This window comes from Sycon ciliatum, chromosome 8, assembly GCF_964019385.1.
Source record: "Sycon ciliatum chromosome 8, ocSycCili1.1, whole genome shotgun sequence".
In the NCBI taxonomy this organism is placed as follows: domain Eukaryota; kingdom Metazoa; phylum Porifera; class Calcarea; order Leucosolenida; family Sycettidae; genus Sycon; species Sycon ciliatum.
In genome coordinates this window covers 19,438,641-19,455,406 of record NC_088650.1, presented here as the reverse complement: position 1 = coordinate 19,455,406, position 16,766 = coordinate 19,438,641, and the positions used below count along the sequence as shown (strand labels likewise).

The 16,766-nt window shown below is 48.6% G+C and overlaps 1 protein-coding gene across 1 annotated transcript in view; it reads left to right on the top strand.

Annotated features, from left to right (window-relative positions):
• Positions 1 to 13,052: 13,052 nt before the first annotated feature.
• LOC135822235 (PH domain-containing protein DDB_G0267786-like) overlaps positions 13,053 to 16,766 on the top strand; it is a 33,635-nt gene continuing 29,921 nt past the window's right edge. Inside the window, exon 1 of the mRNA XM_065334957.1 lies at positions 13,053 to 13,231. Coding sequence (XP_065191029.1) covers positions 13,183 to 13,231 — 49 coding nt within the window. The 5' untranslated portion in view covers positions 13,053 to 13,182. The remainder of the gene's footprint in view (positions 13,232 to 16,766) is intronic.

Below are 16,766 nucleotides of genomic sequence, written 5' to 3'. Positions count from 1 at the left end.
TTTTAAAACGAGTTTTGTCAAAATTGGCACGAACCCTTTGCTCTCTGCATCTTACTTCTCCACTTGCTGTTCAATTAGTTCTACATGCACATCTATATCCACTAGCAACCACTTGGAACGGAAACACTCAGTTTTGGTGATGAATTGCATGATTTATGCTTGAAATTCTCTGCCGCTTGTTCGCAGTCTGCATGGTACTGTACTAACCGTTTGCTCTTTGCTTACATGTCCATGTGTGTTGACTGGCATGACTGCGTACTTCCACTTTTCATTGCATTTTGCTGTCCATTCTTAATCCATTTTTGAGGAGCCTTTTCTTGTTCAAGTTTACTTCTGAGAGTGCACCGTTTTCTATTCTTTCATTTGATATGTGTTCGCGTCTCTGCGTGCGTACATGTACAATTGTACATGCACATGTGCCGGTATGTGTGTGTGCGTGTGCCGGTATGTGTGTGTGCGTGTGAGCTAGTCAGGCTGGTGGGTACACATACATGTACATGTGTGCCAGATAGTGTTGGGTCTGCTGCCAACTGGCTCGGCTGCTTGAAGGCGTTTTGTTGTATCTGTCACCTTTGTTGGTCTCAGGGTTCATATAATATCTATTTTAAGTATAAAAATGTACATACCTGTTGACTACGGACTGCTTCTGGCTAATCACTGGTGCTAGTGAAGCTTACAGTCATGTATATCAGATCCACTCTGTATTAGCCACCCATACTAGCACCAAGTACATGTATCACCCTCACTGGGAGCAGGGGCAACTGCAGTTGGATCCCAGGACGGATCATACCCTGATGCCGTCAATCCTTTTTCTGCATGCACCTTGTCCTCGCCCACTTACTGAGGTGTGGTGAGCCCGTAAGTGGTGCAAGTCCACCCCATAGTTTGGGGAGTTCGGGGGGGGGGGGGGGGGGGAGGGGGGTGTCGGCCGTTGGGCTGTTCAATACTACAATAGCCAATTGAGTCCTCTTTCCAAGATTCCTTTGAGTTCCTCTCTCCCCTGTCCCGGGGGACTCACGTGACCAATTTTGGCAGTGAGCAAGTACACCAAGTACAAGTACAGTGTGTGTGTGTGTGTCTGATTTAGCCAGCCACACTACTACCAAGTATTACCTTCAATGGGGGCAGGGGTACCTGCAGTTGGATCCCGGGACGGATACCCTGATGCCGTCAATCATTTTTCTGCACCTTGTCCTCACCCACTTACTGAGGTGTGGTGAGCCCATAAGTGGGATCATTTCAAGTCCACCCTAGTTTGGGGATTTCAGGGGGTGTCGGCCGTTGGGTGGTCCAATGGCCAATTGAGTCATCTTTCCTAGATTCCTTTTGAGTATCATCCCCTCTCCCGGGGAGACCCACGTGACCAGTTTTGGCAGTGAGCAAGTACAAGTACAAGTGTGTGTGTGTGTGTGTGTGTGTGTGTGTGTGTGTGTGTGTGTGTGTGTGTGTGTGTGTGTGTGTGTGTGTGTGTGTATGTGTGTATGGTGTGTATGTGTGTATGTGTGTGTGTGTCTGCTCAGTGTTGTCACCGGTGACCATGGTGACACTACCGCTCGGAGATGCTGCAATGCTCACTGTGGCACCTGCAATCGTTGTTTCCGCTCAACCCAGGGACGCAACCGCCATCGCTGTTCAACGCACTGCCACCGACCAACGGCCAGAGAACGGGACAGTTAGTTCCTGCATATGTGTATCTGCTCTCGCCGGTTTCGACTAGTCTCGCATCTGGAGCGCCATCGGGTGGCGTGCTCTTTCTCTCTCTCTCTCTGCTGCCCCTCCGGGGCCCACGTGACCCTAGTGGTAGTGGCTCTACAGCCCGTACAGGACAGGACAGGACTGGTGTGTGTGTGTGTGTGTGTGTGTGTGTGTATGTGTGTGTGTGTGTGTATGTGTTGTCAGCTAGTCCGGTTGGTGGGTACACTTATGCCTGATTGTGTTGGGTCTGTTGCCAACAGGCTCGGCTGCTTGAAGGTGTATTGTTGTATCTGCCACCTTTGTTGGTTTCAGGTTACTTTCTATTTGAAGTATACATACCTGTTAACCATGGACTGCTTCTGGCTAGATTAACTCTTGTGTAATCAATGATGCTAGTGACGCTTAGATCAGACCCACTCTGATTTAGCCACCCACACTAGTAGCAAGTATTACCTTCACTGGGGGCAGGGGTGACTGCAGTTGGATCCCAGGACGGATACCCTGATGCCGTCAATCCTTTTTCTGCACCTTGTCCTCACCCACTTACTGAGGTGTGGTGAGCCCATAAGTGGGATCATTTTCAAGTCCACCCAGAGTTTTGGGGATTTCAGGGGGTGTCGGCCGTTGGGCGGTTCAATAGCCAGTTGAGTCATCTTTCCAAGATTCCTTTTGAGTCTCTCTCCCCTCTCCCGGGGAGACCCACGTGACCAGTTTGGCAGTGAGCAACAAGTACAAGTACAAGTACAAGTATGTGTGTGTGTGTGTGTGTGTGTGTGTGTGTGTGTGTGTGTGTGTATGTGTGTGTGTGTGTCCCATATGGTGCAGTGGTATGTGCAGTCGATTTCCAATCGAGAGGTTGCGGGTTCAATTCCCGACGATTCGATTATGGTCGCACACGTCTTTCTTCTCTTTCTCGAACTCTTCCTGACTTTTCTTTCATTTTCCTGGGTGGTTACCAACAGCCAGTGTATGCCGGAGTATGTGGTGTGGCGTGTGTGTAGAAAAAGAGAAAAAGAAAAAAAAGAAGAAAAAATGGAAAAATGAAAAATAGGGATTCACTGGCCAGAAAAAGTCACTTCAATCAGCTGTGTGGTGGATACCAGGCTAAACATATAGTCCGTGAGCCAAATCTCAGAATCGGCTGTTTTAGCATCGACCGTTGCACCCAGAGAGGGACAAATCGTCCTTCAGCACACCGATTCAGGATGGTATCCTGAAGCGATTTCCACTTGTTGGACAATTCGAAACTGATCCAGGGAGGTCACAGAAGACGCCAAACATCCAACTTTGCTCTCTGACAGCAGCGGCCATTTTCGCCTTCTTCACTTGATTTTTTTGCGCTTGTTCACGGATTCTCATTTTTTGAAGCCATGAGCAGATTCCACGAGTGCACATAACGCGGAAACCAGTGCACAAAACTAGATTTGAATTTTTTTTACCGCTGAGAATTATCAATAGATGATATGCCAAATAAGCGCTCGAAAAGTTGAGAGGGCATGCGATTGATGCGCCCAGGCCTAAGTAAGGGCCCGGTCACACATGCATTGGGGTTTCGCTTCGGCGACGAGGTTCGGCGGCAGCGAACCTGGTGTCGCTCCAGCGAAACCACGTGTGTATGGTCACACATGCAAACAGGGCACAACTCCTACTTTGGCGGAAAATGAGAGTAAAGTGGACTGTGGTACATACGGTACGGAGAATAGACGAGGTCAATGAATATCTTGCACGCATTTTTGTTGCATGGAAATCATACGCATACAAATTTCTCGTAGCAAGTCCATATACAGCAGACCGTGGTGTTTTCCGCTGAAGCGAATCCGCAGAAGCGACAGTCTCGCTTCGAAAATTTTGGAGGAAGCGGATTGGAGTTTCCGCTGAAGCGGAAGTTCCGCTTTTCGCCGTTGCCATGCCATTTTTCGCTTCTGCGACCTCGCTTCAGCGTATACGCCACTTTCGAGTGCATGTGTGACCGGGCCCTAAGTATTAGCTTGTCAAGTGCACGGGATGTGCAAAGTACACGGATTTTAGGCTTGTTGCGCGCTTACGCGATCAGGTGCTGCACGTGCATGAATGGAATGCATGCAGTTCCACCGTTACTAGTTTTAGCACTTCCTTCGGCGTTGAACTAACTTGAAACTAAAGCTGTAAATCTGGATAGAAGAAACAGTTTTGCTTGCTTTTAATATAGCGGCTGGAGTGATTTTTCGCTGTCTTGTTTTCGGATACCGACCAACCACGACCATTGCTGTGTTCCAGGATGTACTGGTGACCGGCGTTACTCCCCAGCCCCAGCAAATGGTATTCGTCTTTTCCATAAATTTCCATCATCCTGAACTGTGAAGGAAATGGACTGTTGCTATTCGACGGGAGGAAAGGCAAGGAGAGCAAAAGAAAGTGACACTACAGTGGTGTGCTCTGACCATTTCTTGCCAGAAGATTATATAGATCTACAAGGGGAGAAAATCGCCAGAGCAAGACTGGTAAAACATTTTGTATCTGGAGTTTTCAATCTGGTCCGCCAAGACAACAGCGGCTGATGCTAACCGGCGTCGCTCTACCTCGTGTCGTGAGCTACTGCACGGGAGCAGCCTGAAGACATACGACTCATACCTAGTAATATCCCAGGCATACTGTCCCTACGCTGGAGGAAGCATTCGACAGTATCCAATGCAATCTGGGTGACTGCAAGAATAAAGTAGCAAAATTGAGCGAAATGATTAACAGTCGCATGTTTGGAGTTCTGCGGGTATCCCGATTCAAAGACCAGGCATCATATCATTAACCTTGGACAATACAGTCATGCGACGTATCAAGCGGAGTCTCGAAATAACATTTGGCTACCCAGCAGCCACCATTTGTCACCGCCACAAAATATTCCCGTCGCCATCCGTTAAAACTTTATAGTAATTATTGTTTGCCATGCCATAGCGCCCCAGCCCCCTCTTTGCAGAGTTTCCTTTGTTTTTACATGTAGGTCAAAATATTCACCCTACGCTGGCTACGGAAGCCTTGACCAGGCCTGCTGAGGGGATAGTACACCCTTGCTTTAGCCCTACCTAATGCTTCTTCACGACATGGCTTCTCTTTGCAAAACATACAGGTACCTGGTCTCTGATAGCAGTGATAGCTGGAGTTTTCTTCCATCGGGGTGCTGCTAGGCAGCCTCCTTCGTCATGCCGCAGAGGCTGCGTAGAACTAGAAGGCCGTTATGTTATAACAACCTTCTACGTAACCTCTTTGCAATACGCCATTTCCCACTTACCTCGAGCACCCTGTAAAAAGGCGCATTGTCTGCAGGGATGGCCCTAGTAAAATGATAAATACAACAAAAATAGAACAACTCTATTTGTGCTGGCCCTGACGAATAGCGGAAGCACATGAGAAACTGGTTGCCTGGAGCAATGACGGAAGAAACGCTGATGTGATCTCACTCGGGTGAGGGATGAGGTAAAACCGCGAAGCAGTCAGGGTCTTGCTTCTCAGCCTATGCCATATGCCGCTGCCAATCTGCTGTTGGGTATGGTGCTCTATTGCTATTACCTCTGTTAGAAGCACCTTCTCTGTGATGTGGGATAGGGAAGGCGGGATTTCCCAGTACAAAGGCAAATCAATGTTGCCAGTGTCAGTATGCCCAGGTGGTTGATAAGGGTTTTCGCAACTACGTTCCTTGGCCCTTGTGCCCCATTGGCATTGCTGTTGTTGCTAGGTTGCATATGCCAGGTCCTTTCATCTCACAATAGTTGATGGTCAGCAGCAATGCAACAATGTGGTACATGGTGGAAGGAGCATGCAATGCTGCAGTGCAAGTGCAATATGCAGACATCACTTCGAGTACATGCCTTTCTTTTAGCACTGTAGCACACACGTAGCTCTCCTTCCTTTGAGATGCCCAACACTTAGCCTTGACAAAGCATCTCTGCGGTCCAGAATTCTTTGGCTCTGGGAAGCAACACTCAACACTGTAAACGAATGGCGAGAAGAAGGACTCATCCCCGAATGGTTTCTGTGTCGGGCGTTAGGTACCTTTCTCGATTCTGAAGATGCTGGAGTACAGCACTAGCGGAAACACCACTTAGCAAATCCTCCGAGCGATGGCTCCAGGCCTCGGTGGGAAATTCTGCGTCTGTTTGTTGACCAGCATCTATGATTTGATGGATTCAGCGGAGAAGCAGCTTCTTCTGTTCCCGATGCAGATGGTGTCAAGGTATTCGCTGCTGTAGCGACCAGTGAAGGAGGAACGGATTTTCATCGCCCTTTCGCTGCTCGGAGCCGACTGCCATCATTGTCCCCCGTCCTAAGCTCTGGGGCGTTGGGAATAAAATAAAATCTTTCGGTCTTACCTCTGGAACAAATCATCTCGCTTTCCATCTACCGGTATCTCTCCCTCACGTACATGTACATGTACGTCTTCAGCTGAGCAAAAGTCCATCTAGCAATCGTTTCGCCGACAGGTGGGTTCGCAAAACGAGAAGCTATGGCTGGTGTACTATTTCTTGCTGCCATATCTGGGTATCAAAATGAAAAATTGAAAGCAAACTATGCACAAAGGTGTCAGAGTTCCTTTTCTTCATCCGAAAATTTTCTCCGACGGAATGCTAAAATGCAGTAACAGTGGAACTGCATGCATTCCATTCATGCACGTGCAGCACCTGATCGCGTAAGCGCGCAACAAGCCTAAAAGTACCAACGCATATGGCCGATTGGTTTGCAGGCTTGCCTGCGAATCATGAGGTCCCGAGTTCGAGACCCGCGCTGGTAGCAGGGAGCGTGTAAAGACTTTTTACGTGAGTAAAGACTTTTTATGTGTGGTGAACTGCGCCGACACCCACGGTCAACTGGGTACTCACAGCTCGGAGTGAGGGTAACAAGGATGCAGTTTACAGGGTTATGGGCCGTTACACGCCCGATTGGTTGAGAGACTCACCTACTCTCCCCTGACTCACTTGTGAGGTCTGCATTCGCCACTAAGGTGTGCAAGGCATAGGCATAGTGGTGGCCTGCGGAAGCGAAGGCTAGTTTGTGTGTTTCTGAACATTCAAGCGATGCCAACGCGAATCCCGCGAATTATTATTATTATTAAGCCTAAAATCCGTGTACTTTGCATATCCCGTGCACTTGACAAGCTAAGCCTGGGCGCATCAATCGCATGCCCTCTCAACTTTTCGAGCGCTTATTTGGCATATCATCTATCCGGATCATGCATGCAAACTGCAGCAAAGTTACAATGCATTCGTTCAGAACTAAACTGACTTCAAAGAATGTCCTAAATACCTCTCGAGATATTTGTTCACCACTTCCTAGGCGTAGAAGACTGTAGTGAGTAACCTTCTGGAGCGAATGGCGGACTCTGCCCCGAGCATGAACTTCTTTTCATCCTGTTCAAGGTCAAATATTACTCAGTTTGCGTTGAAGAATAACAATTACATTCGTGAATGGCTGAACTGAGAATACCCTAATGATTTCTCTTGGATTTCGTATCCCAAGTTCCTCTACTTGGCTGGATAAATCGCCTCTTGACTTCATCATACTGGAATTGGACTTGTAGATAATAGCGAGCAATGAATTGGTGAGTGAAGTATATTTATAATAACCACTCCATTACTGAATACATGTACGTAGAATACTCCAGTATAGAATGATATGAACACTGAAGCTAATGTGACATTACGGTAGTACCGTTGAATAGGAAGTACGTCACCACTGTTGTAAATGCACGCGCTGATCCTATCCAACCTGACAGCCAATGCAAGAGGTTGGAATTGGCTATTGATTGCCTAACACACTCATACAGTACCAAAAACTATCTGTCATTGCTCATTTTCCACTCAACATAACACAGTTGGAAATCGCCAGCTAGGTGCACATCTTGGCACATAATGTGTGCTATCGCAGTCCACCGCAGTACACAGTAATACACAGATAACTACCGATATAAGATGATGCCACATACAAACATACACGCATACGCGCGCACCCACACCCACACGCGTGCGCATGCGCGCGCACACACACACACACACACACATGAAGCAGCTGCCGAATCCGACTATGCAGTCTCCCAGACACGCGTGCACGGGCACACACACAAACCAGCTGCCGAATCCAACTATACATTCTCTCAGGCATGCGTGCACATCCACACACGCGCGCGTGCGCACATACACATGAACCAGCTGCCGAATCCGTTTATGCAGTCTCCCAGGCACGCGCACACACACACACACACACATGGACCAGCTGCCGAATCCGACTATGCAGTCTCCCAGGCACGCAACCCCAATGGCAATGGGAGAAGAACAGACTCCAGGAGGACGCCGGATCAGGAGGAGGACCCACCTCAGTGAGTGCAAAATGACCGATGCCCGTTGTCTGTTGTGGTCCTGCTGCCGTCAGTTATAAATTGATCTCTCTTCACAAGACGGACAGCGACCGAACGAAGGAAAAGCAGATGTCCCTGGTGCCTGCCTGATCACCGATGCAGAGTCCAGTAGCGGATGGGAGTGAAGGCAATCTAGGGATGCACGTGTGGTCGGCCAAAGCTCCTCTGCTGCGAAACCAGCAACAGCATGTCCCGCGGCCGGAACACACTTCCTGTCTTGTCCTGAACATTGCCGTTTCCGGTTACATGTCCCCTCGTGTGAGGGGCCGACAGACATGGAGAGTTTGGCTGAGGCGCTGCTCGCATCAACGTCCTAGCGAGATCTAGACTTTCTTGAATCCATTTGTTGCAGTTGTGCAGCTGGAACCCTCGGGTTGACTTGCAACATGATCGCTTTGGCTGCAGTGAGCTAAAACCCACCACTGACCTGAAACACGGATCACACTGACCACAGTGATTGTGGCAACACCGTGCCCCGACACCCACCATCCGGCCCGCAGTTGTAGCCTGGGGTGGTGTCACCAACAAAGGAAAGCGCCTAGCACGCACACACATGCACCAGCGCGCGCACACACAAACATGCACGCGCGCGCGCACACACACACATGTACGCACGAGCACACACACATGCACGCGCGCGCGCACACACAGAAACGTGCACGCACACACGCATGCACACACTGGCACACATACACAGACAATGGTATAGTATGTTCCTCGTCAAGCAGCCAGGTGCTCTGGCTTGGACCTCCAGCAGCGCTGGTTTCGCCCTCGCTACTTGTCGTCTTGCCCTCGCCAGTGCTGCCTGCAACAAAACATTCCCTTCCGTAAACTCTGGGTGGACCAGTTCTCGGTGTTGTGTTGACACCGTGCTCTGCTTTCATGGCATTCGTTGTTCGTATCAGCCACTAAGCTCCTGGTAGGTAGCCCCTTGTTGGCCTTAGGATGTGGCTCTGGGTTCACTACTACATGCACATCACTGTCAGTAAGTATAGATAAAGCAAAATCAGAGGCACTGGTCTTCTCCAGTGTTGCAAATGCTCAGGATCACATGCGTGCAATTGGTGTAGCACTTTCCATGATACCAGCCACACCATTTGCTCTTCCCTGAGCCCTTGTGCTGGCAAAGAAAATCCCAGACATGGTCGTCCTTCTCTCGAACAGCGCTGACGATGCGACGCCAACTTGTAGTCTCGATATTACTCGCTGCAGGCTTCTCGTTTCTACTAAATTGGGTGCTGTCACACAGACATAAATTCCAGCAATATTACTCCGCTGGGCTGTCGTTTGCCACTTCGTTGCCGTCAGCTGCCCCATCTGGCACCTCGCTGCCACTAGAAACGTCTTCCTCCTCTTCCATTGTTGTCAAACAACATCAATGTACACGAAAGGAATAAACTTCAATAAAGTGATCTCAAAACCCCAAATCCATATTGTCGTCAACGTCGTTATCTTCTAAAAAATAAATTATTTTTCCTCATTCCACCCGAAATCGTACTTTTGTGCTTACTCGTCCGATGCACACCTCACCACTCGCGTAAAAATATTTGTTCTCACGGTGGAATTTGGTCGAGAAAAGAAGCCCTCCCGAAGGTCTCTGGATCAGTTCTGGAACGTCCAACAAGCGAAAACGTATCCTTTGTGATGTCCTTGACCAACACTGTAAGCGGTGACTTGTCCCTCCGAGAGTGCAACGGCACTTGTGATTTTGAGTTTTGGCTCACGGACTAATAGTGGCGGTCAATTCATCAGCCTTGCAAGCTGTTGAATGGTGTAATCCCAGCACAAGTTGCTATGTCTAACATAGCTGTTCGCTATCATCGCTTCCGCGATGGACAGGTCTGAGGTGTGCGTGTGTGTGTGTGTGTATGTGTGTGTGTGTGTGTGTGTATGTGTGTGTGTGTGTGTGGGTGTGTAGCAGGTTACACTTTCTGAGCTCCGTGTTCTTGGCTTTCTCCCAAGTTTTCTGCCTGCCCAGGGCGACTCTGGCGTAGCCAGAGTCGACCCTGGAGCACCCTCGCACACTGCCAAGGTAGTGCTGCATGATTGGAGCGCGGAATCGCGATGTAGCTTGCAGGACAATTTACTTTGATATTGTCACTGCTGCGTCGGCCGTGGTCCACCACTCGCAGTGGAGTAGCTGTCCCTCGAGTGCTGTGAAGAATCCAAGCTCGAAGAATTCAGTGGTGGGAATTGCGGATTGGCTAGTGGAGTGCTGGAACAACTCGTTGTTTTCAGTGGAGTGGACGAGCGAGTGCGGAGAGAAAGGTCCCAATGGCGGAATAGTGGGAATTGAAACTTCAATCTTTCGTCGTCATGAGTGCACTGGTCAAGCGTTGTGGAAGTCTGTCGGATTTGTGAGGCCTTGCCCTGCCGCTTACATCGTCAACGTGGAAGAACTGCTAGTGGAGTCCTGGTGGGATTTCGGATGCCCACACTCCTTTTGCTTGGTGGATTCTTTCGTGGACAGTGTTTTTTCGTGACGTGAAATTTTGAATTTTTTTTCCTTCCTGTTCATTTTCAGTCGTTGTCACTGTAGCTCTCAGGTTGTTGTTACAGTACAGCAGTCGTCCGTTCTGCTCCATTGCTTCATCTGTTTTGCCAGTTCTGCTAGCTGATTCTATTTATTTATTTGCCACTGCCCCTCATAGTGCTCATGCTTGGGTGGAGGGCGGCGTGACCCGTTTAGGGTAGCTGTATCATAGTAGTAGTAGTAGTGTGTGTATGTGTGTGGTGTGTGTATGGTGTAGACCAGGCTGAATAGTGGCGGTCAATTCTTCACTTCAGCCTTGTAAGCTGCTGAATGGTGCAATCCCAGCGCAAGCTGTTATGGCTCCTGCTGTAGTATCGCTATCATCGCCTCCGGCGATGGGCGTCAAATGGTCAATGGTGTGTGTGTGTGTGTGTGTGTGTGTGTGTGTATGTTTGTGTGTGTGTGTGTGTGTGTGTTCTCTACGGTGCGGAGACATGGCCCATCAAAGCGGGTCATATTCGCCAACTCAACACCATTCACCATCAGTGTATTCGCACAATTCTCGGTATCTCTCGTCGTGAGCAATGGGAGGAGAGATTGTCGTCAGCATCGCTGAGTGAGCTGGCAGGGGTGGACATCGACATTGCCGATGTGATCAGGAAGCACCGCTTGCGGTGGCTTGGTCATGTTGCACGGATAACGGAGACCCAGCTGCCCAAGCAGATGCTGTTCGGCGAACTGCCCTGCAAACGCCCTCAACATAGTCCCAAGAAGCGCGGGCGGGATGTTGTGTCCTCTGACTTTGCTGTCATCGGTCTGCCTGAAGCGGACTCGTATGACACAGCGCAGGAGAGAGCCGCCTGGTTTCAGTGTTGTCGACAGAGGGTCGGGAAGGAATCCCCAGGGCCAGACATACGATACCATGCCCCAACTACCGCTGTGACAGAGTGTTCCGTCGTCCTGGTGACCTCAAGCGGCATGCGCCACACTGCAGATTTCGAGTTTAGAGCCTCAGCGTGAGGAAGCCATCGCTATCATTGCTACGGCAAGGGGCGTTCAAGGTTCAGGTTCAAGGTGTGTGTGTGTGTGTGTGTGTGTGTGTGTGTGTGTGTGTGTCGGAAGGCTACCCTCTTGCCAAAGCATTTTGGAAGTTGGACTTGTTTCGGCTCCAAAATCCAGTGTGTCGTTCATGTGTGACTATAATTATAGCTTTTATGGCTGAGGTTGTTGGTACCTCTGTTGGCCCTGGGTTCCCAGTACCCAGTTGCCGAGGCTGGTTGGTAAAATACCTCCAATTTCACTTCAACTTCAAGGTACCAGTGCATCTAGTGTCTGCTTTTATCAAAGCAGCGTGCTGTCTATACAGTACTGGTTACCCCAGCAAGTGTAGGGTGTGCATAGGTAGCTGTCTTGGCCCTCCTATTTCGATGTACTCCGTGTGGTGTAGACCAGGTGGGTCGATTCACATGGCTTCGCCAGTCGCGTGGATTAGACAGTTATCTGGCGCTTGTCTTGATCTGATTCAATCAGAATCAGATCCGCTATCGTTGCTATAAAGTATAATATTATAAAAGAGAAAATCTGTGGATGCACATCCAGTGCATCTGCAGATTTGCGTGCTTCTCTTGCGACGGGCGTATACCATGGCATACATGGTACATGGTACATGTACATGGTGTGTGTGTGTGTGTGTGTGTGTGTGTGTGTGTGTGTGTGTGTGTGTGTGTGTGTGTGTGTGTGTGTGTGTGTGTGTGTGTGTGTGTGTGTGTGCATGTACATGTATGTGTGTTTGTGTGTGTGTGTGTGTGCGCGCGCGCGCGCGCGTGTGTGTGTGTGTGTGTGTGTGCGTGCATGCACAGGCTCACAATGTGTACAATGCACACCCTCGCACACATTGTAGTAAAAATACTCTATGCATGTTCACAGGCTCTAGAGGTACATGATTGTATGCGTAAGTCGTTACTCTTTACTACTTTAGACTTTAGTTTAGACCAGGGAGTCGTATAGACCCTGGTTTAGACAACGAGGTCCGTTGCTTCCTTCTCCTGGGATCCGTCCAGTACCGAACATCAGTGTACACTGCATGCCAGGTAGTGCATGCAGCCTTGCAGGAACCACACGAAAGAAAGGAAGGCCAAGGCGGCAAGGGGGGGGGGGCTTCAGCCGCATCCATTCATGAATCATAGTCATGTCCAGTTTGCTAGCGCTATCGTCCAGTTTAGTTCGGCAGTACAGTGTCGACACATATCCACCACAGGCACGCAGGCCCAGGCCGCATCCGGGTTGCAAGTACTAAACCGACCCGGGCCGGGGGTCCTGTGCGAGTGCTAAAGCATGGCCTGACTCAAGTCATGACCTGTGTCTAGTGTGACAGTGTGGTGATTTAGCCGGTTGGCCTGAGCTGAGTGCTGTGATCATGGTGATGCACTCGGATCATGATGACTTGTAAGTAAGTAAGTAGTTGTAGGTCTTTACAAACAAAACTGTGTAAACAGACTCAGGACAGTAGTAATAGTACTAGTATTAGTCTGTTGTTCTTACTCGCAGCTGTGGAGTGTTGTTGTAGTTGCGTGTCGGAGGCCATCTAGGGTTGCGGTTGTTTTGATTGGTGCTGACTGACGAGCGCCCCGTCAGCATGGGTGGAATAAGCAGCTTGGATACAAACGCGCAAGAAAGAATAAAAGGTAAGCAGGCCAGACACGGTGTAAAGGAAAGCAAGTTGCTCGGCTGAAAGATTTAAAATATTAATATTGTGTTTGTGAAGCGGCAGTGGCTGTGTGCGTGGAGTGCGTTAGGTTGCGCGATATGTCCCGGGTGCTCCTTATTAATATTATGCCAAACCGCCTTGTCTCCATCTCTGCATGTAGCAGGGCAAACTGACTATTTCGTATGAATCGCTGGAAGCAACAATTACAGTATGATCGCAAGCATAAATCAAGATTAATCCGGTAATTGCTGGGCAGCAGAGACTTTCTGCTGTCGACAGAAGGACCGGAAAAGCGACGTCCAGTTGTTGGTACTAGCGTTCATGGTGGCGCTGAGTGTGCTCGCACATGTACACGACTATTGTATGCTACTGTAGCGACCATGGTCTGTCCGTAGAATCTACGCGATCACATGAACAGATGAGCACACACTAACAGGAACAACCTGGGTACAATGTATTGGTGCGCGTTTTTGGGCCGTGATGCCGAGACCTCAGTTCGGCAGAGCCATCAATGTCCCACCATCACTACTGCGTCTCGGTGCAGCCCCTGCTCAGTAGTTGTCGCGTTTGTCCTAGTCTCAATACCATTGACATTGTCTTTCATTATTATTTACGAGTTGGGTATGTGAACATACCGTATTATCTCTAATATTATTATTATTACACTCAAACGCCTCTTATCCGGACGCCTCAGACACGGGCACGTCTCTGTACCGGCCACCCTCAGCTTGAGTTCCTATGGCAAAAATGCTTCCAATTTGGGGGGGTTGAACTTTTCTTCCGAATGCACAAGTGCTTATTTGCCACTCCCAACCTGTGTAATCCATACATTTTTATCCATGGATTATTTTGTAACCTGAACAGGTGCAATATGCGCCAAAAAAACTTCTTCAAAAATGATAATGATACATGGTAGATGAGTTATCCTGAGATACGGGCAAATCTGAGATACGGGCAGTGCCCGGTCCCAAGGTGCCCGGATAAGAGACGTCTGAGTGTATTATTATTTCACAATCACGATGACATAGTGCCAATAAGCATGTGATGCGGGCGATTTTAACCAGCCATGGTGGGGACAACTGAGAAAAAGAAGAAGAAAAAGAGAAAAGAAAACAAAACAAAAGGAGCACTATAGGAACCTAGAGAGAGCAGTATGAAGATTAGGCTAGCAAATGAAAACAACGAATTCAATTCAATTCAACTTAGGCGCGGGCAGAATGGAACAAAATGCAGCGAAGGTGTCACGAGACTTTACCTCCTGCGGAAGCCGAGACCAATGAGAATAGGACTTGAACAGAGGGGATTTTAAAAGGATCGATGACCTGGCAAGTGGGAAATGGAGAGAACATCTAGTACGCGAGCTATTATTGAACCAGCTTAAATGCGCAAGTGCATGAGGAGGAGCAAGTTGAAGCTTAATACGGTGAATGAATTTGCATGCCGAGTGGGGAAAGCGTTCTGAGAGAGGGGAAGAGGAAGCCAAAATGTATAGCGTCTGAGAGGAGGTCAGAGGGGGCATGCGAAATATTAATCGAAGTAATTTACGGTGGGTGACTTCTAACCGATGCATAAGAGCGGAGGATAGACCGGAGGACCAAACGAGAGAGCAGTAATCAAACAAACAAAGAGAAGAACATAAGAGTGATAAATTTGTATTCGACAACCATGGTGTAGATGGGAGATGTGAGGAGAAATGCAGCCTATCGCGGAGCAAACTCGCTTTTCAATATAGGTTACGTGCGAATCCCAGGACAAGTGTTCATCAAGAAATATACCAAGGTGTTTGTGATTTTTAACAATGTTGATAGCAATGGGATCATCAGGGAAAGTAAAAAGCCGGGTCGTAAGGAGGGTGAGGTCACTGGAGGGTCGTGGGGGGATACAAAGGATTGCCGTTTTCGACACATTGGGGCGGAGTTTCCACTTCGACATCCAGCGCACAACTTGATTAATGTGATACTGTAGCGAGTCGCAGGCTTGCAATAAGCCTGGCTCGGTTATATGGAGCGCTGTATCGTCCGCGTAGAGTGAGGTATGATCCAAACCTGCCAAATCATTAACGTATACGATGAACAATAGAGGCCCCAAGATAGAGCCCTGGGGCACTCCAGAGTGGACTGTTAGAGGGGCGGACAGGGCATGTCCAATTCGGACACTCTGTCGACGTTCAGTGAGATAGCTGGTGAGCCACTGCAGACACGTCCCGGCTACGCCAAACGCTGCTAACTTATGGAGGAGACCCCTTGTCCAGACAGTGTCAAATGCTTTGCTGAGGTCGAAAAAACATAGGAGGCTAAATTGCTTCTGATCCTTGCATTCATATAGCTTCTGCACAAGCCTCAGCAACTGCCAGGCGGTCGAATCGCCTCGCCGAAATCCAGACTGTGACGGGTCAAGGACCGGGTTCACATGTTGGTATAAGTGGCCAAATGCCACACGTTCACAGAGCTTTGAAATGGTGGAAAGGAGTGAAATCGGCCGGTAATTGGATGCAGACAGTTTACTGCCTTTATTCTTGTAAATAGGCACAACCACAGCTGCCTTCCAGACATCAGGGAAGATTCCGGTGGCGAAGGACTGGTTGAAAACTAGGCTGAGAGGGATAGCTATACTAGGAGACAGGGCTTTTAGCAGTTCATGGGATATGCCATCTGCACCTGCCGCCTTCTTGGGCTTTAGGCGACGGATGTGTTGGGCAATGGTGGTGGGAGTATATATAAGCACGGTCCTTTATTTTTTCAATGTACGAAGTGATTTGGCTTTTTTTAAACATTTGGCATTTTTTTTAACAAATGTGTAAAATTTGCTTTTCTTCTGGCTGTTTCTCTGCTCCGGATGGCTGTATCGAAACATGGGTGGTGACAAATGAGAGCCAGTTTATCGTAGATCAACATTTGACTAGACAATTTGGTGCATATAATTTAATTCTCCCTGCCACGTCGGTATAACTAGTGGTGGGTGCTTTGCCATTTTGTGTAAAATGTGTAAAATAAGCCCTTGAATGGACGAGGAGGGCTGTGAATTGCTTCCGCAGGGCCTTTGGACGACGTCAGGCCGTCTTGCCGTCACTAAAGACAACAGTGAAGAACAGTAGGTCACGGAATACACTCTGTGAGAACGAAAACATGGCTGCGATGCTATGCTACCTATCCAATTCTACCGTATGACACAGCCACTAGTTACAAATACAAAAACACGGCTTTGCGGCAGCATACAATGCAGTTGACAGATTATTTTTCATCCACTAGCATTCCTCGAAGTGATATCTATCAACTTCAGAACATTGATGACCGAATATCTCAGTTTGTGATGCCATTTTACAAATTTGTTAAAAAATGACACACCAATTATTTGAACCCTGAGAATACTATGAAAGTAGGACATGATTCAAGACACTTTCCAAAGTGGGATCATTCCCATTTTTTGAGACAACGGGCATGAAGGATAGCACTTCCACTTGCAACAATTCATTTGGACGTAGCTTGCCTAGAAGTGGCTGAAAAAACGTGATT